Source organism: Silurus aristotelis (genome assembly GCF_946808225.1).
Source record: "Silurus aristotelis genome assembly, chromosome: 5".
Classification (NCBI taxonomy): domain Eukaryota; kingdom Metazoa; phylum Chordata; class Actinopteri; order Siluriformes; family Siluridae; genus Silurus; species Silurus aristotelis.
The window spans coordinates 27,283,334-27,308,333 of record NC_139578.1 but is presented as its reverse complement, the minus strand read 5'-3'; the positions used below and the strand labels follow the sequence as shown (position 1 = coordinate 27,308,333).

The window sequence follows — 25,000 nt, the reverse complement described above, 5'->3', positions numbered from 1 at the left end:
AAGAAAGAAAGAAAGAAAGAAAGAAAGAAAGAAAGAAAGAAGAAAGAAAGAAAGAAAGAAAGAAAGAAAGAAGGAAGGAAGGAAGGAAGGAAGGAAGGAAGGAAGGAAAGAAGGAAGGAAGGAAGGAAAGGGGGAGGAAGGAAGGAAGGAAGGAGAGAAGGAAGGAAGAAAGGATAGAAGAAAGGAAGGAAAGAAGGAAGGAAGGAAGGAAGGAAGGAAGGAAGGAAGGAAGGAAGGAAGGAAGGAAGGAAGGAAGGAGAGAAGGAAGGAATGAAGGAAGGATAGAAGGTAGGTAGGAAGGAAGGAAGGAAGGAAGGAAGGAAGGAAGGAAGGAAGGAAGGAAGGAAGGAAGGAAGGAAGGAAGGAGGAAGGAAAGATAGAAGGAAGGTAGGAAGGAAGGAAGGTAGGAAGGAAGGAAGGAAGGATCCTTACTTCCTTCCTTCCTTCCTTCTATCCTTCCTTCCTTCCTACCTTCCTTCTATCCTTCCTTCCTTCCTTCCTACCTTCCTTCTATCCTAGGAAGGAAGGAAGGAAGGAAGGAAGGAAGGGGGGAGGAAGGAAGGAAGGATAGAAGGAAGGAAGGAGAGAAGGAAGGAAAGAAGGAAGGATAGAAGGAAGGTAGGAAGGAAGGAAGTAAGGAAGGAAGAAAGGAAGGAAGGAGAGAAGGAAGGAAAGAAGGAAGGATAGAAGGAAGGAAGGAGAGAAGGAAGGAAAGAAGGAAGGATAGAAGGAAGGTAGGAAGGAAGGAAGTAAGGAAGGAAGAAAGGAAGGAAGGAGAGAAGGAAGGAAGGAAGGAAGGAAGGAAGGAAGGAAGGAAGGAAGGAAGAAAGAAATAAAGGAAGGATAGAAGGAAGGAAGGAGAGAAGGAAGGAAAGAAGGAAGGATAGAAGGAAGGAAGGAAGGAAGGAAGGAAGGAAGGAAGGAAGGAAGGAAGGAAGGAAGGAAGGCACAACTTTCTATTAAAGAGCTCCTTCTTATACAGTATGGTTTTAAGCACTAACACGGATGGATTTCTTTTTTCAAATCTAAAACTTAACTATAAATTGATGAAAAGTCGTTCTTGATTCATGATAATTGTTTTATTAAAAGCAAGTCATGCTTTATTAGGTAGACCACAGAAGTCTGCAATGAAAAAGAATTCTCTATAAACAGTAGAGAGTCAGGCGAACGATGAGTGGTGCATTAATTGGATAAAAAAATAAAAAAGCCAACCATTCAATAAATTCTCTCCTCTTTGTGTTGTAGTCTGTCAACACGTTTAATATGAGTTTTCTAAAGCTGTTTCGTGCAGCCAGGCTCATTAAGCTCCTCAGGCAGGGATACACCATTCGAATCCTCCTCTGGACCTTCGTCCAGTCCTTCAAGGTAAGTCGAACGTGTGGCCCAAATCTAAAATCTGTTTGGACGTGTATATATTTATCCAAAAAGTTTCACGAATGCAAGTGAAGGTGTGAATTAATACTAGTTCTGATTTCAGGCATTACCGTACGTGTGTCTGCTCATCGCTATGCTCTTCTTCATTTACGCCATCATCGGCATGCAGGTATGTCATCCGTTGAACACAGTAGAACACACTGTAGGATGTGTAGGTGCAGATTAAGATACAAAAGGGTGCATATAATCAATCAATAAACTCTAAATATGAGTATTTGGTTACAATGGAATTTAAGGGTAAAGCATTGGACTTTGGACACGAAGGTCATGAGTTCAAACCCCAGCCACATTGAGCGGCCACTCCTGTGTCCCAAACCAGCTATGGCTGGTCAGTTGCACAAATTAGATAAATAAATGACGTTGAAAATGGATTTGGACTGTAATTTCTATCAACAGTCTGCTATAATGGCTCAGGACCACAGTTTTGCATTTAAGTGTCCATCACTGAATTGCACACTGAACTGTAATGAATGGACATTCCAAGCCACCCAGAAATGGATTGCTTCCCTTTTGAGTCTGGTTCCTCTAAAGCAGAATGCTTTTCCACAAATGCCAGTGTGGGTGCAGGTTTATATTCCAACCAATCAATTTCCACACCTGATAGTCATTGAAAATGACTGGTGTAGACATGCTTGGTTGGAATGAAAACCTGTACCAAAACAGGCCCTTTGTGGAAAAGATTGGACGCCCTTGGTTTTAAGGTTCCTTCCTGATACCATCTCAGGGAGTTTCAGGAAAAAAAAAAACATATTTCCTTTTGGCTTTAAAGTGTATACATATACAGTATGATGTGGAAAAAGTGTGTGTGGAGTAAAGGTTCTCTGTAACTCTAAAAACTCTCTCCTCATGAAGGTATGATGCACAGTAGAATGGAACCATGAATTGCATTAATCTTAAAAATATAACTCAAAGATTTCAACTTTCATTAGTTGAGTGCATTTTAGCTGAGGGTTGCAATTTCGCACAGGTACTCTACTTGAAAGTGGTAGCTCAGTGGATAAGTTGTTGTACTTCTGATTGGAGGATTCAAGTTCAAGTAAATCTTTTTCTATAGCGCTTTTTGGAACTATACCAGCTTTACAGAACGTCAGAATTAAAGTGAATTATGTGTATTTATCCGTGATAAGCAGCCTGGGGTGACTGTGGCAAGGAAAAACTCCCAAGATGGATGAGGTTGCAGGTTCATATCCCAGCCACAAGTTCATATTCCAGCACCACCAAGCTGCCACTGCTGGGTTCCATGATCTATTCCCTTAACGCTCAATTGCTTAACTGTATAACTGTTAGATTACTGTTTCTTTGGATAAGGGAGTCCGCCAAATGGCGTAAATGTAAATGAATGGGGTACTTCATCCACCAATGTCAGTTCTGCAACAGTGTTATTAAGCTACACACAGCCTAAAGTATTCTCCACTCCCACATGAGTTCCTCTTCAGGAGTAATCGGGGGTCAAGTCATTGTAAACTCTTTATTTGAAAGCTTCCTACTTGCCAATGCTGGAGGATTCACAGAAGACGATATTATGAGATGACATTTGAGCTTCTATGTTGAATGGAGTCGATGCTTTTGTATTGCAAGTGTGTTTTTATTTTATTCCTTTTTTATTCTTACACTTGGATAGACACTTGGAGAGGAAGGCTTTTATCTTGTCACATGTACATTACAGCAAAGTGTAATTCTTTTTACACATATCAGAGCAATCATCATGATACGGTGCCCCGGTTTAAGGGCCCAATAGTGGCAGCTTGGCTATATTGGGGCTTGAACCACTGACCTTCCGTAGTGGCATATCTGATGATTTACAACCATTTGGACCTCAACACACATCTAATTTGATGCTTCCAGACAGAGCGAATGGAATAAAAAATCCACTTTTCATAGATTTCCAGGCAGACAGATGATCTAACAAAAGATCTCCAAACATGACCAACATGTAAGGAGGAAATAATAATGTTAAAAATGAATAATTAGAATAGTCTAATTAAAAATTGAGCGTTCTTCTCTCTTCATTCTTGCGACTTTTCATTACATGAAAATGTCACCTCATGAGTCCTGACATAAGCCTTGCGTTAATTCATTAATTAGATCATGACTTATATTAAAGATTCACAGCGATGCTAATGAATGTTTTATAAAGGCCCGGTGCAGGTATCCTTCACATAAGGTGTTACCCAAACCTCTTCTAGTTCTGGTGTTTAGTGCATATGAGATGTGTATTACAGCATCATTGTCATGTGTGTCGTTTAAGGTGTTTGGAAACATTCAGCTGAACGATGAGAGCCATATAAACCAGCACAACAACTTCAAGACGTTTTTTGGCGCTTTGATGCTGCTGTTTAGGTGAGTTTAGAGGATCGGTGTTCGTCTAAATTGTAGAAAATGAAACTTTCACAAACATAAAGATAATCCGGATGAACAAAGAGATGTTACACTTACTGTACTTTTCTTTGGATATATTAGATTTTTTTTATTGGCAAAATAATACTTAAGTAATCTACTCCACTCCACCCTGCCTGCACTCTCTTCTTCACTTCTCTAACACACTCTCCATTACTTTGCACTGTTGACCCCAGGTACCTGAACTCCTCCACCTTCACCACCTCTTCTCCCTGCAACCGCACCACTCCACTGCCCTCCCTTTCATTCACACACATGTACTCTGTCTTACTCCTAATGCCTTTCATTCCCCTTCTCTCCAGCACATGCCTCCACTGCTCCAGCCTCTTCTCCACCTGCTCACTACTTTTACCAAAAATAACAATATCATCCGCAAACATCATAGTCCATGTAGACTCCTGTCTGACCTCGTCCGTCAACCTGTCCATCACCACTGCAAACAGGAAAGGGCTCAGAGCCGATCCTTGATGCAGTCCAACTTTCACCTTGAACCAGTCTGTCGTTCCTACTGCACACTTCACTGCTGTCACATTGTCCTGCACCATCCTCACATACTTCTTTGACACACCTGACTTCCTCTTACAATACCACAACTCCTCTCTCAGCACCCTGTATACCCAAATATACTGTGTGTATGTATACATATGTGTAATAGCAGTAGTATTAAAATAACTAATAAAACTAATCATCATCATCATCATCATCATCATCATCATCATCATCATCATCATCATCAATTCTCAATTCTTAATTCTTAAAGGTTATTAATGAAAATAAGAGTGAAGCAAATAAACACTGTCCTTTATAGATACAATTATTTTGTATATTAATAGAATTTCTTAATTATGTAACATTTAATCCATGAATTAGCAAATGAGAAGAAATAAATGAGCTTCCATTACTTAATTCCTTTTAAACATCTAATGATTCTTTCCACATCCGTCCTAATTCGTCTCTAGAACATTTTAATACATATCATCATTGAATATGGATACACGGAGGAGAAAAAACACTCCAAGAACCGATATTTCGAACAAATGTTTACCCCCCATTGACATAATTGAGTAAGAAGTCCTTTTGAATCATTTAGATCATACTAAGGTTCAGGGTCCCATTTTTAAAGTGGTGTACTGATGTACACGTGTGTTGTTTGCAGGAGTGCAACCGGAGAGTCTTGGCAGGAGATCATGTTGTCTTGTTTGGCCGGTCAAGAGTGTGAGCCTGACCCCTCCATCGCTCCTCCCTTCATCTCTCCAGATCACGAGGGTGGCTGTGGGACAGACTTCGCCTATTTCTACTTCGTCTCCTTTATCTTCTTCAGTTCCTTCTTGGTAAGACTGGACTATTTATATGATACACAGTATTTATAGAATGCTGTATAAAAAAATGTATCCATAATGATTAATAATGAAGCTGCAAAGCTCAGACTTTCATTCATAAATATGTGTGATGAAAGAACCATGATTGCAAAACAACTAATAGCATTGAAAGCAACAGATATATATGATGTCCTCTTCTTCTCTTACCTTTGCCATGAGGTTTGGTTCTTTATTGTGTTACTAACACTCCTGTGGATGAATGAAATCGAACAAATCTCCACAAGTACACTAATGGAACATCTTCCCAGAAAAGTGGAGATTATAAGAGAAAGATGGTGATTAAATGTGAAATGGGGGTTCCTAAAGAACAGATTGTCAGGTGTCCGCAAACCTTGGTTTATGTTTCGTATGTCAAGCTATTGCCATGACAAGAAGATCTAGACCCTCAAATGTACTATATAGTATATTTTGGGCAATATTTTGTTATGGTTAAATATCTTTGCAGGAATGTATATAACTGCCCACACTGGTGTAGAAAATAGAGATATTACTGAATTCTGAAATATAACAGCCAATCAGATTCCAGTATTCAAGTACATGCTAATAAACTCTATGTTACCATGGCGGAAATGGATTAGAAATAGTTGCTATTCTTAGAACATGTGATGAAAAATGTGAGGCTTTTCTTGATTAAAGTAAAAGGGAAGAAACTTTTTTATTACCTTTTTCAATGGAAACTTCACTACAACTTTTTGGCCTGTAAAAATGCAAAGTCCTGATTTAATGGACTACAGTTGGCATGAACAATTCTGCATTTAAGTTCCCATCAATAAACAGGTCACTGAACAGCACACCTCAACAATGATAAGTAAAATTATAATGAATAGCAATTCTGTGGCACCCAGATGAGGATAGGTTCTCTTTTAAATCTGGTTCCTCTCAAGGTTTCTTCCTCATACCATCTCAGGGAATTTTTCCTTTCTACAGTCACCACCGGCTCATTCATTAGGGATAAACTTGTGAGTTCAACTGTAATTATGTCATTTTTGTGCAAATAAACATTATTCCTGACCTTTAATTTAACAAGTTAACAATGACTAGTGCCATAAGCACAGAACCAGTTAAACCAATGACTGGAAAACCACTGGCAAATTTCCATTGAAGGTACATTTTTTAAGATAGCAACCACAACATCTTACAGCACACAAGGTAAATAAAGTGCGAGGGGCGTTTAAGTCAAAACAGGGCTTTTGATTCTCTAAAATGAAAGAATAAATCTCAAAGAGTGGAAACGGCATTTATTTTTCGACACACTCCCCTGCTATGTATCCCAGCCTTTAACGCCTGGAAAGGTTCAGCATAGTTTTGTCAGGACAATGCCTAAACCATCTTGCTTCACTTCAACATCAGAGAACCACCACGACCTACGGCCATCTTTGAAACGTTTACATCGCTCAAACGTCTTACTGAGGCTGAGCGTCTCATCACCGTGCGGTGCTTGAAGTCTTCTGTAGATATCTGTAGATTTCATGCCTTCATTCAAGAGAAACTTCATCACCACATGCTGTTCCATGAACGGACAAACACTGTCGCCATCTTGATTTAACCGCATCTGGACATGTGTGAGTCAAGTCAAGTCAAGTCAAGTCAAGTCAAGTCAAGTTTATTTATATAGCGCTTTTTACAATGGACATTGTCTCAAAGCAGCTTTACAGAAATCAACAGTTAGGGTGAATGGTGTGCATTTATCCCTGATGAGCAAGGCGACTGTGGCAAGGAAAAAACTCCCTAAGATGTTATGAGGAAGAAACCTTGAGAGAAACCTCAACAGGTTGCTAGTGCAACCTAGCAGTAATAGGACACATTAGCCAACTAGTTACTGCATGTAGTACCTCCACGCAAGCATCTATTTTAAGACATGTAACATTAAAAGTCCCAGTTTGACTTGAACGCCCCTTGGGTTTTGGAAAAAACCGTTTCCAACACTTGTTCGTTTCAGAAAAATATATAAATAACTAATTCACAATCAGAAAAGTTATATATTTAGCTACGTCATGACCAAAAAGTAAAAGCTTGTTCAAAACGTCAAATTATCGGTTTTGATGTTTTTCCATAAAAACAATTAACATGAGCAACTTCTTTTCCTTTCCTTAGATGCTCAATCTTTTCGTGGCTGTAATCATGGATAATTTTGAGTATCTGACTCGGGATTCCTCAATCTTGGGACCGCACCACCTGGACGAGTTTGTTCGGATCTGGGGGGAGTATGATCGCGCAGCATGGTGAGTCCGAGAAATGAGATGCACAATCGTCTGGATTACGGCAAGGGAGGAATCTTAACTACTGCATGACTCTAAATTATTAAAACCTGAACATCCGCTACTAACAACCATGCCTTGATGCAATCTTTTTTCCTCCATTCTAATGTTTGTATATACAGTACTCCATTTTACTTTCTAAGGTTGCAATGCTAAGATTCCCAGCCCTGGTCTTTGTCTTTACATACACAGAGCATGTTAAAAGTTTGGAATCACCTATTTTTCTTATTGTTTTTAAGACACGTGCATGTTCCTTTTTTTTCTATCCAACAAACTCACAAAATCGCACAAGAATTGGACAGGAAATGACTAGAAGAAAGTCTAGTCAGTCGCCAAGGGCGCTCAACAGGGACAAACTTACACTTATAAAGAACATATTCATTTTTATCACCACATTATCTGTGTAAAGCTGCTTTAAGACAATGTTCATTGTTAAACGCGCGATACAAATAAAAATGTATTGAATCTGAGAAAGTTCTGTGGAGAAATGAGTGCATATTTGACATTTTTGGCACTAATAGAAAAACATAGAGAACAGGAGAGAAGATGCAAGCAGACTGCCTCACCCCCACAATCAAACATGGAGGTGGAAGATTAATGGTTTGGGGTTGTTTTGGAGCAGGGAGGGTTGGAGACTCATTCTGGGTGGAAAAACATACCATTCCATCTGGACAGCAGCTATTTGGAACCTTCTTCACTACACAGCAAGACAATAAATTGAAGTGTACCTCCAAGCTCTGTGTGATATCTATCATGGAACGGTCTGCCCAATCACCTCCCCTAAATCCTATTGAACTTCTCTGGGATGAACTGGATCACAAGAGAGAAATCTCCAACTAGTAAAAAACACATTTATATAGGTTTTACAAGAGACATGGCAAAGTATTTCAGGTGAATGTTCGGAAAAAAAACAGTCCAGATGCTGAGTGTGTAAAGCAGTTCTTCATGATACGGGAGAATTTCCTTTGAAAATCCTTCGAACAGCGTGAAAATGTCTCAGAAATGGGATTTTTCCAGTAATTGCACAGTTGGAACCCCAATTTTGGAGGGTTTTTTTACAATCTTTTTGCCATGCGTATACAAACCATAAAAGGCTAGAACTATACAGTATTAAAAGAAAGTATGGTTTTTGAATGTAGGGTTTTAGTACAAAATTACAAAATAATGACTAAAAACACGGTTCTAATAACATACCATTAGCATCATCACCTTTATTGTCAATCAATTACATTTGATTAAAAAAAAGACTAACAGCTTCTGTTATTATTATTGTGACTTTTTAATCTCAGTGCCTTTCTTTCTTCAATGTTGTTGGTTTTTTCATGGTTTCTTAAAGTGGTCGTATTCATTACACGGCCATGTACGAGATGCTGACCCATATGTCACCCCCTCTTGGCCTGGGGAAGAAGTGTCCCGCTAAAGTCGCCTATAAGGTAGGAAAGACGCTATGATGTTTGTATATCAAGCAGTCAAGTGAAGAGAAGTTTGTTCTTGGAAGCAGATTCACTGTTTTACTATATGTGAATATACAGAGGCTGGTACTGATGAACATGCCTGTGGATGAGGACATGACGGTCCACTTTACCTCCACGTTGATGTCCTTGATCCGCACTGCCCTGGATGTAAAAATCGCCCGAGGTGAGAGACAAACATATAAGACAAATCAACAAGCGTATATTATGTGTTTAAGTACAAAAATATATATTGGTAGAAAAAAAAAAGGAAAATATCACACTTTAATGCAGTTCCATAGCACTATTTAATATTAATATACACTCTATGAACAAATGTATTGGGACAACTGAACATATATTCATGGCGCCTTCAGAGCCATGGGGGGCCCAAGAGCAGCAGGTGATACGGGGGACTTGAACACCAGACCCTCCAATCAAGGATGAAGAGCCTTTACCACTGAGCTACCACTTCCCCAAAAAGTCACGTGTCCTAATACATTTGTCCATATTATAATATGGTGTGTGTGTGTGTGTGTGTGTGTGTGTGTGTGTGTGTGTGTGTGTGTGTGTGTGTGTGTGTTTGGAAAAATAGGTTAATAAAGAGTTAATAAATGAGCAAATCCTTGTGCTTTTAGGAGGAGAAGACCGAGTGCAGATGGACACGGAATTGCAGAAGGAGATCAGTGTGATCTGGCCTCATCTCTCCCAGAAGACCTTGGACCTGCTAGTGCCCGTTAATAAAGGTGATGCCCAGGTGGCCATCGTTTAGGCTGATAATTACTGTACCTCCTACTGAAACCATGATTTCTGCCACTCACCAAGTTCTATTATGGAGACTAAAAACACACTGGTAACGGTAGGGGCTTGTTTAAGAGCCTCTTCATGTGTATGAGTGAGTGGGCAATTAATGATCTTCATCATCATATCTTTTTATATACAGCACCGAAATCTAGATTTAGGAAGAGGAGCTTTTGCTCAGAATGAGAAATCCTTCTCTTGCAGTTAACACAGAAGTGAGAGATTACACGACATCAGTGAGATTAATAGAGGGTATATATATGTGCAGAGTGGTCTAGATAGATAGATAGATAGATAGATAGATAGATAGATAGATAGATAGATAGATAGATAGATAGATAGATAGATAGATAGATAGATGGATGGATGGATGGATGGATGGATGGATGGATGGATGGATGGATGGATGGATGGATGGATGGATGGATGGATGGATGGATGGATGGATGGATGGATGGATGGATGGATGGATGGATGAGGTATATGGAAATCCACACCCATAAGGGTCTGATACATTGAGTTGAGCTCTGATATGATGCTGTTGCTCCTTCCTTATGTGTGTGTGTGTGTGTGTGTGTTTGTTTTTCCTCACAGACACAGACATGACGGTGGGCAAAATCTACGCCTCCATGATGATCATGGATTACTTTAAACAGAGCAAAGCCAAGAAGCTGAGACGGCTGGCTGAGGAGCAACTACAGGTAAGGATTATAATTATATGCTTCATTTTGTCATATATTTAGATTCTATACCTCCATGTGTATCAAGCACATGCCGAAAAATTCATGCAAATCATAATAAATGTGAGTATGACAGAAAGCACTCATTCATTTACTAATTCCTATATAGTGCATGGCAGTTGAAATCAATATTTAGGACGAGGGAAGAGAAACGAGTGAGCAAATTCAGACGTAAATATCTGTATCTGTCTGTTGCAGTTAAACATTACACCTACTCTGTATTAGCATCTGTGGTGTATTGTAAAACAAAGAAAGATATTAGATATAAATACAAATTATTACATTGTACTACTGGACGTCACTTTATTATTAAAAAAATCCAACAAAAATAAACAAGTATACAGTATGAACATCAGTGGCGGGACGTGCATTTGATACCTGGGCCTTCAGCAGGGACTTATCTGACTTAATCCACCTAATACCACCACTATCACGTCGCGATTATAGAAACCATCAATACTATTCGATGGTTTCTATAAGACTCCAAACCTCTACACTACAACCGCAACTGTGCCACCTACATCATCTGGAGCAGCTCAGAATCAATATTTGTCTAATAACATGACATAAACATTCAAAATCTATATAAAATACAACCTAGTCACCAGAGATGCAGACTCATAATTTACACCGCACCTCAGAGGCTGTAATCCAGTGGTACCACTTGTATTTACTGGTCTGGAAGTGTAGAACAAACCCTTTCCCGGGCTGAGACACGCTAGCTAGCTTTAGAGTTGGTCGACCCCCTTACGATGTCTAGCTTTTCTTGAAAATGGATTTTCAATTATACAATTGAAATCAAAGTGTTTTGTGGGTACAAATAAGTGAGGAAGGAAAGGAAATAAAGTTCACTCAGAACTCGCCTGAGATATCGATTGAAGATTTGGAAAGGTTTCAGATGCAGCTAGAGGCTGTTGCTGGGAAGTAAAATCTCTGGTGGCCATTGTGGTGGTGTGTACTGGGACACGGAGTTAATAATTTTTCATGTTGGATGAAATCTAGACATCCCAGAATGCCCATCAAACATCTGTTTTAGATGTGCTCACTGTGATGTAATGTCTCGTCTCAGTGGATGGTGGGATTTGACAATTAGACGCCACCAGAAGGCCTTCAGATTGTCTTGTGATTTTAAGCATGTTAAAAGTTTATTCACTTTGTATGACACTTGAACTGAAAAGTTGTATAAAAAGACCATGTTGTGTGTGTGTGTGTGTGTGTGTGTGTGTGTGTGTGTGTGTGTGTGTGTGTGTGTGTGTGTGTGTGTGTGTGTGTGTGTGTGTGTGTGTGTGTGTGTGTGTGTGTGTGTGTGTGATGGACAGTTAAGCAGTCCAGCCATTCCTCTTATAGCTCACAGTGCAGGTTCGGCTCTGTAAGTATGCTCATGTATCCAGACAGTGGCTTATATCTGAGGCTCCTCCCAATGCTGTTTGTTTAGTTTTTTTACTATTTATTTACTGTTCTGCACATTTTGTTTGGTTTGGTTTTTATTTTGTTTTCTGCACTGCTTTGGGCTGTTTGATTTATTTGTTTCTGTTTCATCCTATTTAATCTGCATTGTTCTATTTAACACTGATCCGCTTTGTATTGGGTTGTTTTTTTTCTGTTCTGTTTCAGTTTTGTTTGTTGCTGTTCCGTTTCAGTTTTGTACGTTGCTGTTCTGTTTCAGTTTTGTTTGTTGCTGTTCCATTTCAGTTTTGTACGTTGCTGTTCTCTTTCAGTTTTGTACGTTGCTGTTCTCTTTCAGTTTTGTACGTTGCTGTTCTCTTTCAGTTTTGTTCGTTGCTGTTCTGTTTCAGTTTTGTTTGTTGCTGTTCCGTTTCAGTTTTGTTTGTTGCTGTTCCGTTTCAGTTTTGTTTGTTGCTGTTCCGTTTCAGTTTTGTTTGTTGCTGTTCCGTTTCAGTTTCGTTTGTTGCTGTTCCGTTTCAGTTTTGTTTGTTGCTGTTCCGTTTCAGTTTTGTTTGTTTCTGTTCTGTTTTACATCTTGTTTGTTTAAGTTCTGTTTCACATCTGTTTGTTTCTGTTCTGTTTCACATCTGTTTGGTTTTTTTTTCAGTTCTGTTTAATTTTTGTTTGTTTCTGTTCTGTTTCACATCTGTTTGCTCCTATTCTGTTTCATTATTGTTGTTGTTTGCTACTGTATTTCATTTTTGTTTGTTACTGTTCTGTTTCAGTTTCATTTGTTTCTATTCTGTTTCAGTTTCTTTTGTTGCCGTTCTGTTCATTTTTGTTTGGTGCTTTTCTGTTTCTTTTTTGTTTCTGTTTTGTTTGTTTCATTTCTATTTCTGTTTCTGTTTTTTTTCTTTTCTGTTAATTTTTGTTTGATTCTGTTCTGTTTCGGCATTTTTTGGTTTTATTTTGTCCTTCTCTGTTATAAACTGTTTTGTTCTCTTGTTGCTCTATTTTTACTGTACTGCTGTGTGCCACTTAATTTTGTTAGCTTTTGTTCTGTTCTTTGCTGTTTTGGATGTTTAGCTTTGTGTGTTTTTTTTCTGTTCTACTCTCTTCCACACTCTTCTGTCCTGTTCCGGTTTTGTTCTCTTCTTCGCTGCACTGTAGCGTTAAGCAAAAACTGCTGCCAGACAATTCCGATTGAGAGTCAAATAAAAGTGTGTTATATACGTAACATATTAAAGCGCTAAGCTAGGTTGTAAGTGCTAATTGAGATTTCATTTTAGCACAAAACACAAAGGCTATTAACAAACCTCCGACCACACACATCCACCTACGCATCAGAGCTGAGCAGCGTGAGGTCCAGAGAGCTGGCATAAGTGACTCTCTAGGGTGCAGAGGAGTGGAGTGTGAGCACACATCACGAACCAAACACACTCACACTCACACACACACACACACACACGCACACACATACACACACACACACACACACACACACACACACACACACACACACACACACACACACACACACACACAGAGCACATGTTTTGGTAATGCAGCAGCAGTTTAATACCGTGCCTCCGTTATCCAATCATCTTTCATTAGGGTGACTGGTCCATGTTTTCTGTCATTACACTCTGTTTGTTTTTCAGGACCAGCGGTGGTTTTGTGGCCCTGAGTCCCATCTCACCTCAAGAGCTTTTAATGCAGCCAGTATCTCATGACAGGGAAGACAATGAAGATGATCAAGAACCCATGGTGAGTTTGTCTTATCAAGTTTCTATTTATGAAAACAAATAAAAGAGGAGCTCAGTGGTTGAGGCATTGGATTCTGGATCGAGAATTGCTAAATGCTCTCGGAGGCAAGAATCAGGGCATAAATAACAGGAAGGACCCTGATGTGATCGATCACGTTATGTGTTTGTTGAACAGGCGGACGAGCAGGAGACGGACGGATTATGGGAAGAGGAGCAGCCGCCCGAGCGTCTCTACCGACCACGGCATAAGAGTTACAAAGCTGCAGGTGGAACGATGCACTTGTTCACTTTTTTATTCTTTTTTTCATTTGCATGTGAAATCCCTGCGAATTCTAACTTCTAACCTCATCCATGCTGCTCAGTGTCCTATTCAGAGCATCAGGCAGAAAAAGAGAGAGGGAGATCGAAGGAACAGCGCCACCTGCTGTCCCCAAAGGCATCTCGCTTCAACTCGCACGAGAGGAGCTCGAAGTCCTGCTCTCGTTCTCCCAGTGAGGAAAGACGACACGGACACACTCGGCAGGTGAGGATGCGCGAGTTTAGGATAAATAGGCAGAAACATTACAATGACAATAATACTTACTTTGGCTGAAAAACATGCACTAGAGCAGGGGATCCCCAAACTTTTTTCTGTGAGGTCCACATAAATTTAGCTTTCCTTAACATGACGTGGGCCGAAGTGACTATCAGTCTTATTGTAGAGATTAATGAAGAGCATTATTAATATCATAATGACAATTTTTCATGTTTGTAGTATTGAAATCAAAACATTGACTTAATTATACATATGCATATGGTTGCTGGGTGAATTTAACAAATAATTAGGCTATGTTCATAATTAGAGGTCGACCTATAGATGGATTTTTCCGATAACGATAGCTAGGTTAGTTAGTTAGGATCCTCTAGTTAGTTAGTTAGTCCTCTCCGTGCAGCGTGCACTCTCACATGCAAAAACAATCAGTGATTCGCCTCTAGAGGCCAATCTTGTAATGACAGCGGGCCGAAAGCCGGAAAAACTATCGGTATGGATTTTTGCGGGTAGCCGATAGTTCCAGCAATCAACTATGCTGTCTTAACCTCTATTGAGGGACATTTTAGTTTGAAAGACGACCTTTATTATAAAAATACAGATATGATATGAGTAAAACATATATTTAAAGTTACAATTTGAAAATATGTCTATGCCATTGTTCAGACGGCTGTTTCAAATGCAATAGATTGTAGTTTGCACTATATAATCAAAACATTATTTATTATTATTATTCTCTATGTTAGGATAATGTTGATGAAGGATATTAAAGCAAAATATACTTATTTATTTTCCTTATAAATTCGAAATTCTTTGCCCCATGTGTTTTTAGGGAAACAGCTCCGACAGCCCCGTGCCCTCCACCTCGGAGTCGAGCACACCGAGCGGCAGGCGTCGCCTCTCTCAGACGCCGACTCACTCCCACCCGCACGTCTCCTACTCTCCCTTAGTGTGCCACACTCAGCCATCCTCCCAGGCTGAAGACGAGGAGGAGGAAAGAGGTGTTGCTCCCATTTTGGGCTGCTGCAGCAACGCGTTATGGGATGAAAACGTAGACGAGGAGGAAGTGCGAGTGGGCGATGGAGATGAGGAGACGGGGCACATCGAAGAGGACGAGTACCTGGGCACGGGAGTCCGTCGATTCCCTTCTGAACCCTACCTTGCCATGCAGGATGAGGAGCACAGCCCCGATTCCTCAGCCATGGAGACTCTGACGTTCGAAGCTGCTGTGGCGACGAGTCTGGGCCGCGCCAACACCGTCACGGCCTCCATGCGCACACGGGCACGCTTAGGTTGGCACGTCCCTAATGGGCACTTCCGCAAACGCCTGACGCAGAGCGTCTCCATCTCCGCCGGCGAGCCTCTCAGCGACACCGAGGACGACAAATACTAAGTACTGACCAGAAGAAGTCTCTGAAAAGGACGCTGACTCGTGCAGCTGCGTTGTTGAATATACCCTACGTACAAGTCATTAAAATGGGAGGAGTGCCGCGATTTTCACCTTTTTTTAACATATAAGCTTGTCTTGTTCCGAAAACCAAACACTCTGAGCGTTCAAAAGAGTGAAAAAAAATAACACTGTACATTTGCAAACCAGACTGAAGAGCTTCATCGTCTGTGGGAGATACTGTAAAGAACTCAGACTGTCATTGTTTAACACTCTGAAAATGCTGATCGGCTTCACGTTCTTCGCACGGTAAACGGTCTCGAATCAAACTAGGCTACATGTTGCAGAATGAATGTAAGGAAATGCAATTCAGTTCCATGAATTCGGTTCTACTGGCTCATTCGTTTTAACACACACACTGATGCACAAACCGCGCGACATACACACATCTTGCAATGACCTTTATTTATTTATTTTTTCGTGAGCTCAAAGCCTAAATGCATCTACTGTGTTGGATTCATTCTGATTTCTAAACATTTGTACAATCTGAAAAAATAAAATGAAATGAAAGCAACTCGAACATTGGATATGATGTGTTTGTTATAGTGTGTGTGTAGTAGTGTTGTGTGTGTGTGTGTGTGTGTGTGTGCGCACCCTGAGATTCACTTTTTTAAATAGAGTACAAAATGAGAGTTTCTGCCTTAGGCCCTGCTTTTTAGGTTCACATAACAGTGGTCCTAATTAAAATTTCATAGCGATCTTCTACTAACTGAGTCTGAGGTGGACCTGTTCCTATGTGTAGATGAATATACAGCTAGAGCACATGAATACAAACAGCTCATCGATGGGGCACAGTGCATCAATAGATTGTCATCATTTTCATCGTCTTTATTAACAACCGCAATCATTTTAAATTCTGTTGAAATACGAGTTGGTATCAAAAAAGTTTCATGACTAATAGTGATAACTGGGGCTATTTAGACCATGTGTGTTACCATGTCTGTGAATTTCATCATGGACAGAAAGTAAAAAACAACATACTGGGTCAAGGTGGAGGTTGGACTGCACCAAGGATCGACTTTGAGCCCTTTCCTGTTTGCAGTGGTGATGGACAGGTGGACGGACGAGGTCAGACAGGAGTCTCCATGCACTATGATGATGTTTGCGAATGATATTGTGATTTGTGGTGAGAGTAGTGAGTGGGTTGGGAAGAGTCTGGATTGGTGGAGGTACATGCTGGAGAGAAGGGGAATAAAAGTCAATAGCAGTAAGACAGAGTACATGTGTGTGAATGAGAGGGAGGGCAGTGGAGTGGTAAGGTTGCAGGGAGAAGAGGTGGTGAAGGTGGTGGAGTTCAGGTAAATGGGATCAACAGTGCAAAGTAATGAAGAGTGTGTTGGAGAAGTGAAGAAAAGAGTGCAGGCAGGGTGGAGTGGGTGGAGAAGAGTGATAGCAGGAGTGATTTGTGATAGATGAGTATCTTTGAGAGTGAAAGGGAAAGTTTATAGGACTGTGGTGAGACCTGAGATGTTGTATGGATTAGAGACAGTGGCATTGAGTGAAAGACAGGAGGTGGAGCTGGAGGTAGCAGAGCTGAAGATGTTGAGATTTTCAGGATGGACAGGATTAGAAATGAGTTCATTAGAGGGACAGCGCATGTAGGACGTTTTGGAAACAAGGTGAGGGAGGTGTGATTGAGATGGTTTGGACATGTGCAGAGGAGGGACATGGGGTATATCAGTAGGAGAATGCTGAGGGTGGAGCCACCAGGAAGGAGGAAAAAAAGGAAGACCAAGGAGGAGGTTTATGGGTGTGGTGAGGAAAGCCATGCAGGTAGTTGGTGTGAAAGAGACAGATGTAGAGGACAGGGGGGTATGGAGACGGATGATCCGCTGTGGCGACCCCTAATGGAAGAAGCCGAAAAAAGAAGAAAAAGAAGAAGAAGCGGTCATAAGGGGACTGTGTTAAGTGGGTGGAGCTTAAAGCCTGATAAAATGCTAAGTTTTAGATAATGCAAATAGATTTTGATGAATAAATAAATTTATATTTAAATTTCTTTTAAAAGCCTGAAAACGAAGGAAAAACATATTATTGTAAGAATTAATATTTTTAGAATTAAAGTGCCAGCCGTTTAACCGGCAGCACAAATACTACTTCCGGCGGTCGTCCCGGAAGCGGAAGTGCAGCGTGTTGTTTATATGCCGCATTGAATAAACGCGCGCCTTGTGGACAAAAGAGATTGTGTGCTTTCTTTAAGCTATGTATCTAACGCGATATAATAAATCAGTTTCCTAAGGTTTATTAGTAATAAAGTGTAATTCTAGTGTAAAGGGTATAAGTGTTTAGATTACAGTCATGGCGGCTGCAGGAGCAGTGAACGTGGGTGATATTGAAGAAGACGCCTCGCAGTTGTCTTTCCCTAAAGGTGGGTTTTATTTTAGAAATTAATCTCCAAAACATAATCTTAATCCCCGTAATGATCCTTTGTACATATTGTGGTATTCAGGATTAAGTCTTAGGAATGAGGTTTTGTTTAATTGCCATGGCGACTGTGGCAAGGAAAAACTCCCTTAGATGTTGTGAGGAAGAAACCTTGAGAGGAACCAGACTCCAAAAGGAAACCCATCCTCATTTGGGTGACGTAAAGAGTGTGATCATAAATCTGTCAACAATACAGAACACTGGAGAGTGAGAACTAACATGAGCACTGGAGTATAAGATTATGAGTAATGTCTTTTCTACAGTCTTATACAGTCATTTGAGATTATGGAACCAGGAGCTACTGAGCAACTCATAAAATAGTTCAACATTTGAGATCATCATAAATCCAACACCAGCTTCTCCACCCCAGAGTGTTTAAACACTTAAAGGAGGTCCATTGTCAAAACTCCACATGAAGTGGGATCCAATTGGTGCTGGTACGTCTGTAGATGGTTCGGGATGTTTGCAGGCATCTACTTCTTTAAAGGTTCAGGAGCTGTGGACGTGTAACGCATTACTGGTTATTCAATACATTTAAAGATTTTCCAGTTTTAACAAACAAATGTAATATTTAATACGGGTGATAAAACACGTGGCTTAGGAATGAACTCAATTATTGCTCTTGGGAAATTTTCTCTCGTGTTAAAAACCGATTTTCCCAAAACGTTCCCAAATTTGCTTCATATAAGTATTATGTGATTTATTTCTTCTCCTTAAAAATTAATAAAGAAAATCACGTCACATCTTTTGCATGTAATGGAGGATCTTAAATAAATAAAAGAAAATATTTTATTTACTTTTTATTTATTTATTTTTATATTGTTATGATGCTTGTTTTAAGAAATTGTGTTGTAACAGGCCATTTGTATTTTAGTATTTTATATATATATAATTTCTTCTTTTTTTTTGGTTCATTTTAAAGATTTTTTTTCTTGTAAAATTGCATTTTCTGCCACCAATTTCTGCGCAATGAAATGATTGTACCTACAACACAGACATGTCCTGGGTAGTTCATTTTAGCTCCGCCCACGGCGTGATTCCAGGAGCTGGGCGTGAAGCTGTGTGTTTCTTCTATAAACCCGATCAGACTAAAGTCTCTTCAAAGACGTGAAGGATGAAATGCTACTCTAAAGGACTTGTTGAAGCCATCGAGATATCTTGTGGTGTTCTTGTTTTTCCGGGCAGAGTTTGAAAACTCCGAGACTCTCCTGAACTCCGAGGTCCACATGCTCCTGGAGCACCGGAAGCAGCAGAACGAGAGCGCCGAAGACGAACAGGAGCTGTCCGAGGTCTTCATGAAGACGCTGAACTACACGGCTCGCTTCAGCCGCTTCAAGAACCGCGAGACCATCGCCAGCGTTCGCAGGTACGAGGATCAACGCAGATTCTGTGTGTGTGTGTGGCCGATTCCAGTTTATCCGATATACGTTTATGATGTTTGGTAGACTCTCTTTAGAGACATACCACCGGGTATTGAAGGGTTCAGGGCCGTACTCGAGGGCCCGACAGCCAGGTGGTTCTGGGATTTACACTCATGACCCTCCGATCCAACGTTCAGTACCTCTAATGTTCCCAGTTCAACTCGGTTTTATTTGTAGAGCATTAAATAATAATAGACGTCCCGAAGCAGCTTCACAGAAATAAATCAGTTATAAAATATGGATTAATGCGTTTCTAATGAGTGAATCAGTGCCAAAGAAAAACCCCATGAGGAAGGAACCTTGAGAGGAACCAGACTCAAAAGGGAAACCCTGAATGGCCATTCATTACAGTTCCTTCATTTTTGAGGTGTTCAGTGACTTCAAGGATGTTCTCATGGAACCTTCCTCAGAACCTTCCTTCCTTGACTTGACTTGAAGGCACAGAAACCATCCATTTGGAATTGTTTAAGACGATGCAGGAACCATCTATGTGGAACCATCCTCAGAAGAAAGGACGTAGAAACCATTATTTGTCGCATACACATTCAAACAGAGTGCAACATGTAGTAAAATGCTTTTTACGACTGCCCAATTCATGTGGTACCATCTACGTAGAACCATTTTTAGAAGATGTAAGAACCTTTTACATGGAACCATCCTTAGGCGGTGTGGAAACCGTCCACTTGAAACCATCCTCAGGAAGCATAGGAACCATCCATGTGGAACAATCCTCAGAATATGTAGGAACCATCCTCAGAAGGAGTAGAAACGATCCCCAGAAGGTGTAGGACCCATCCACATGGAACCATCCTCAGAATGTGTAGAAACCATTCTCAGAAAGAGTAGAAATGATTCTTAGGAGGTGTAGGACCCATTCACATGAAACCATCCTCAGAAGGTGTAGGAACGATCCTCAGAAGGTGTAGGAACGAGGGGTAGGAACGATCCTCAGAAGGTGTAGGAACGATCCTCAGAAGGGGTAGGAACGAGGTGTAGGAACGATCCTCGGAAGGGGTAGGAACGGTCCTTTAGAAGGTGTAGGAACGATTTTCAGAAGGTGTAGGGACGAGGTGTAGGAACGATCCTCAGAAGGGGTCGAAACGATCCTCAGAAGGGGTAGGAACGATCTTTAGAAGGTGTAGAAACGATCCTCAGAAGGTGTAGGAACGAGGTGTAGGAACGATCCTCAGAAGGAGTAGGAACGATCCTCAGAAGGGGTAGGAACGATCCTCAGAAGGTGTAGGAACGAGGTGTAGGAACGATCCTCAGAAGGAGTAGGAACGATCCTCAGAAGGGGTAGGAACGATCCTCAGAAGGTGTAGGAACGAGGTGTAGGAACGATCCTCAGAAGGAGTAGGAACGATCCTCAGAAGAAGACGAGGGTGTTGTGCACAGAGCCTTACTTGTCTATGACATACAGAATGTACAGTCTAGACAGCATTAATGTGCCCAAAGAAAAAAAAAGCATGATGATGAGCTAAAAAGAGTTTGAATCCTGAATGACCAGAATGTGGGTTTATTAAAAAAAAGCCTCATTAAAGAAACCTTGTGATTGATTGCGATTCATCTGTAATGTTTTCACTCCTCCACCTGAAACTGTATCATATACACCAGTGTGTCGTAAATCCACAGTCTGCCCACATTCACAGTTACTTCAGATTTGTTTGCTGCACACAAACAGGAAGTGTGTAAGAATTAAACCCGTATATTTATTTATTTACATACTATTATTACTAACCTACACACAGGTTCTGAAAATGATCCTGATACCAAACTGGTATCGGATCGGTGCTGTTATTAGTGTCGTTTTGGACTTTTTCTTCTTCTTCTTCTAATGGATTTTCTCATTTAAACACTTTCCATGCTTTTGTTCTCCGACAGTTTACTTTTGCAGAAGAAGCTACACAAATTCGAGCTGGCGAGTTTGCCCAATCTCTGTCCCGAAGCTGCCGAAGAGGCGAAAGCCCTCATTCCCAGGTGAATTTATACCCCAGGGGTTATTTTTGTATAGTCTATAAGTCTGTCTGTCCGTCCGTCAATCACTGTATGGGTATCTGTCTGTCTGAATTTGTCTCTGTCTGTCTAAATTTGTGTCTGTCTGTCTGAATTTGTCTGTCTAAATCTGTCTGTCTGTCCGTCCGTCAATCACTGTATGGGTATCTGTCTGTCTGAATTTGTCTCTGTCTCTCTGTCAGAATTTGTCTCTGTCTCTCTGTCTGAATTTGTCCGTCTGTCGGAATCTGTCTGTCTGAATTTGTCTGTCTGTCTGTCTGTCTGTCCGTCCGTCAGTCAATCACTGTATGGGTGTCTGTCTGTCTGTCTGAATTTGTCTGTCTGTCTGAATTTGTCTGTCTGTCTGTCTGAATTTGTCTGTCTGTCTGTCTGAATTTGTCTGTCTGTCTGTCTGAATTTGTCTGTCTGTCTGTCTGTCTGTCTGAATTTGTCTGTCTGTCTGTCTGAATTTGTCTGTCTATCTAAGCCCTCATTCCCAGGTTTATTTATACCCCAGGTGTTATTTTCCTCCCTCCAGTGCTCATTGATTTTAAAATCGATAAGTAGATTAGTGATGTAATAACTAGTTAATAAGAAAAAGGCGCAAAATAAAATCATTAGAATTACGTTTCATTCGGTTAAATACCAAAATGTCTGGGTTTTTGTTGGAAGGCAACTAACAAGATAATATCTGTATATTTATATATATATATATATATATATATATATATATATATATATATATATATATATATATATATATACAGATATATGTGTGTAATTGTCTAAACAGCTTTCTGTGCATCTATCTATTCGTCTGCTTATCTGTGTATATAGCCGTCTGTCTGTCTGTTAGGGTACACAAAATTCAAGGTTTGGTTCAATTTCGTTACAGAAAGAAATTCAAAAAAAAAATTGTTTTACTATTTATAGCCTTTGTCACATACATAACAGCACAGTGAAATTTGTTCTTCACATATCCCAGCTTGCTTAGAAGCTGGGGGTCAGAGCGCAGGGTCGACCATGATACTGCGCCCCTGGACCATAGAGGGTTAAGGGCCTTGCTCAAGGGCCCAAGAGTGACAGCTTGGCGATACCGGGGCTTGAACCCCCAAGCTTCCGATCAGTAACCCAGCGCCATAACCGCTGGAGCCACCACTCCCCCCTATTTGTGATCAACATTTGAACAAGTTTATAAAATATATAAATAAATAAACTATGGTAATAAATCGGTTGCATTGCTATGTTGTCTTTCATTATTGAAGAATTCTGACTCTTTCTCTCGTTCTCCTGTAGCTTGGAAGGTCGATTTGAGGATGAGGAGCTGCAGCAGATTCTGGATGATATTCAGACCAAAAGAAGCTTCCAGTATTAAATTTATGTTTTTCTGTACACACACACACACACACACACACCCCATACTATTTGATGTTGTTCGACTGAGCCTGCATTCCATATGTTTCAGTACAGATTTTTCCATTTTTTGGAGATGATTTGTTTATAAAGATGAAAATAAATAAATCTGGTGTTTTTTTTTTGTAAAGGTCTGTTTTGTTTCATGATTAAGACCATTTCAAGTCAGTCCAACATTAAAATGTTACATAATACACCATATGAACACCTGACTATAAAATGTGGTTTCCTCCACATTCTCTAGTTTCCTCCCTAAAGCATAATCTCTATACTGCCCTCTAGTGTGTAAGTGAAATGGCCTGGTGTCCTGGGTGTGTTCCTTTTATCTTACGGCTGAGGATTTGGGTTAAAGATCAGACTGTCGGAAGTTCAAGCACCGGTATCACCAAGCTGCAACTCTTGGGGCCCTTGTGCAAGGCCCTTAACCTTCAAAACTCCTGAGGTGCTGTATCATGGCTAGGCCTTTGTTCTGACACCAAAGTCCAGTCCAGGATTAAATCCGGATACTTCATAAGCATGACCAGGATAAAAATGATAATTCATTATGAATGTCACATGAATATATAAGAAGAATAGGATAGAGTGATTGTTCAAAATGACCAATCATGAGAGAGTTCTGAGTTCTGGCTCTCCTTTTTAGTTATGCTGCCATTGCTAGTCTTGCTGGAGTCCTGACTTATCCCCTCAACAATATGGATACTTTATTATCCTAATTCCTCTTTCCCCGTCACCCCTCTTCTCTCTCTGTCGAGTTCAAAGAGCTCCTGAGGTAAACGTTAAATTCTAACTTAAAGAAATGTTTTCTTTGCATATCTCAAAGATGTTCAAAATGTGGCGTCAGAGATGATACAGCGCAGAGGGTCAAGAACGGAAACGGAGCAATACCAGAGGTTGAACCACCAACCTTTTAAACAGTAACCCAGACCCTTAACCACTGAGCTACCACATGCCTGTGTTCCTCTGGTTCTTCGCTTCAGATCTGGATGTGGGTTTTTTTTTCATTTGGAGACATTCTGTGTACCTGAGGATGGTTCCACATGAACAGTCTACAGATCCATGAAGATATTGAGCAGCTCAAGAACGACGAAGATGGATTTAGACTGGAATTAATATAAACAGTCTGCTACAATGGATCAGGACTTCAGGTTGCATGAACGGTTCTGCATTTAAGCATCTATCACTGAACACCTCAACAATGATGGAACTGTAATGAATGGACATGGTTCCTCTCAAGGAATAAAATAAAATACAAAATTAAATTAAAACAAAATTACAATGATAAGGAACTTGTTGTACAATTCCAACTTTATTTATTTGTGCAAAGCTTCTTTGAGGGAATGTCTGTTGTTAAAACCGCTATATAAATAAAACTAAATTGAAATTAATTGAAAATATCATTATACTCAATATGTTAATCAATGGAAAGAGGGCGTGGCCCTTTCGGTTGGGGGCGGGAATCTACTTTGCATATTCATACACTCATGTTCAGATATTCAGATTTTTTTTTTTTTTTTTAAGGAGCAATTGTTTTTTGTTTTCCATCATTTTTTGGTCAAAAGATTAATTATTTTACACGAAACAACTTTACTGAATTTTAAACACGTATTTTTTGTCATTAAAAAACCCGAAAATAAAAAGCGTTAAGTTTTTATTGTACCCAGAAACCCACGCGCTCTTGCCGGCACCAAGGGCAGCCGGAGGAGTGCCGGAGCGGCGCATGCGCACTGGAGTGTCAGCAGGAACCGCTGCGCAACATGGCGACGTACGTGGACATTCTGAGGAGCGAGTTTCCCGACATCGACACTGAAGTGTTTGCTTATATCACCGGTGAGTCAGGAGAGATCAACACCCTCCATAACACTCATATACAGACACAGTAGAATATACACTTAATAACACTGTGGAAGCCGTTAGCACAGGGAGCTCCATGAGTAGTGCTGGAGGAGGAGGAGGAGGAGGAGGGGGAGAGGTTCTTCTTTGGCGGTTTTGCTGATTTATGAATCATAACGTGGGCGGAAGTGGGGATTGTATCATGTGGAGATCTGAGGATGTGCTGCACTTCGGTTCACTCGGGTTTTAATCAATGAACTGAATGATTAGTGTGTGATACAGTAACACTGAGACACAACTCTCTCTCTCTCTCTCTCTCTCTCTCTCTCTCTCTC

The 25,000-nt window shown here is 40.4% G+C and overlaps 3 protein-coding genes across 5 annotated transcripts in view; all 3 read left to right on the top strand.

Moving 5' to 3' along the window:
• cacna1eb (calcium channel, voltage-dependent, R type, alpha 1E subunit b) overlaps nt 1–16,108 on the top strand; it is a 93,025-nt gene extending 76,917 nt beyond the window's left edge. For all 3 annotated transcript variants that reach the window (XM_083542560.1, XM_083542561.1, XM_083542559.1), the window contains 14 exons: nt 1,246–1,365; nt 1,478–1,543; nt 3,683–3,774; nt 4,988–5,162; nt 7,305–7,432; nt 8,805–8,901; nt 9,001–9,106; nt 9,558–9,665; nt 10,315–10,421; nt 11,780–11,829; nt 13,508–13,613; nt 13,788–13,878; nt 13,975–14,135; nt 14,974–16,108. In XM_083542560.1, coding sequence (XP_083398686.1) covers nt 1,246–1,365; nt 1,478–1,543; nt 3,683–3,774; nt 4,988–5,162; nt 7,305–7,432; nt 8,805–8,901; nt 9,001–9,106; nt 9,558–9,665; nt 10,315–10,421; nt 11,780–11,829; nt 13,508–13,613; nt 13,788–13,878; nt 13,975–14,135; nt 14,974–15,534 — 1,968 coding nt within the window. In that variant the 3' untranslated portion in view covers nt 15,535–16,108. The remainder of the gene's footprint in view (nt 1–1,245; nt 1,366–1,477; nt 1,544–3,682; nt 3,775–4,987; nt 5,163–7,304; nt 7,433–8,804; nt 8,902–9,000; nt 9,107–9,557; nt 9,666–10,314; nt 10,422–11,779; nt 11,830–13,507; nt 13,614–13,787; nt 13,879–13,974; nt 14,136–14,973) is intronic.
• Nucleotides 16,109–17,675: 1,567 nt separating this feature from the next.
• On the top strand, nt 17,676–22,957 carry polr2d (RNA polymerase II subunit D). Its single transcript, XM_083542958.1, has 4 exons — nt 17,676–17,953; nt 19,195–19,375; nt 21,312–21,407; nt 22,719–22,957. The coding sequence occupies exons 1-4, from the start codon at nt 17,884–17,886 to the stop codon at nt 22,795–22,797; spliced, it is 426 nt and encodes a 141-aa protein (XP_083399084.1). The 5' UTR covers nt 17,676–17,883; the 3' UTR covers nt 22,798–22,957.
• Nucleotides 22,958–24,509: 1,552 nt separating this feature from the next.
• The window catches only part of abcf3 (ATP-binding cassette, sub-family F (GCN20), member 3), a 20,311-nt gene continuing 19,820 nt past the window's right edge, over nt 24,510–25,000 (top strand). The window contains exon 1 of the mRNA XM_083542736.1: nt 24,510–24,662. Within this exon, the coding sequence (XP_083398862.1) occupies nt 24,590–24,662 (73 nt within the window). The 5' untranslated portion in view covers nt 24,510–24,589. The remainder of the gene's footprint in view (nt 24,663–25,000) is intronic.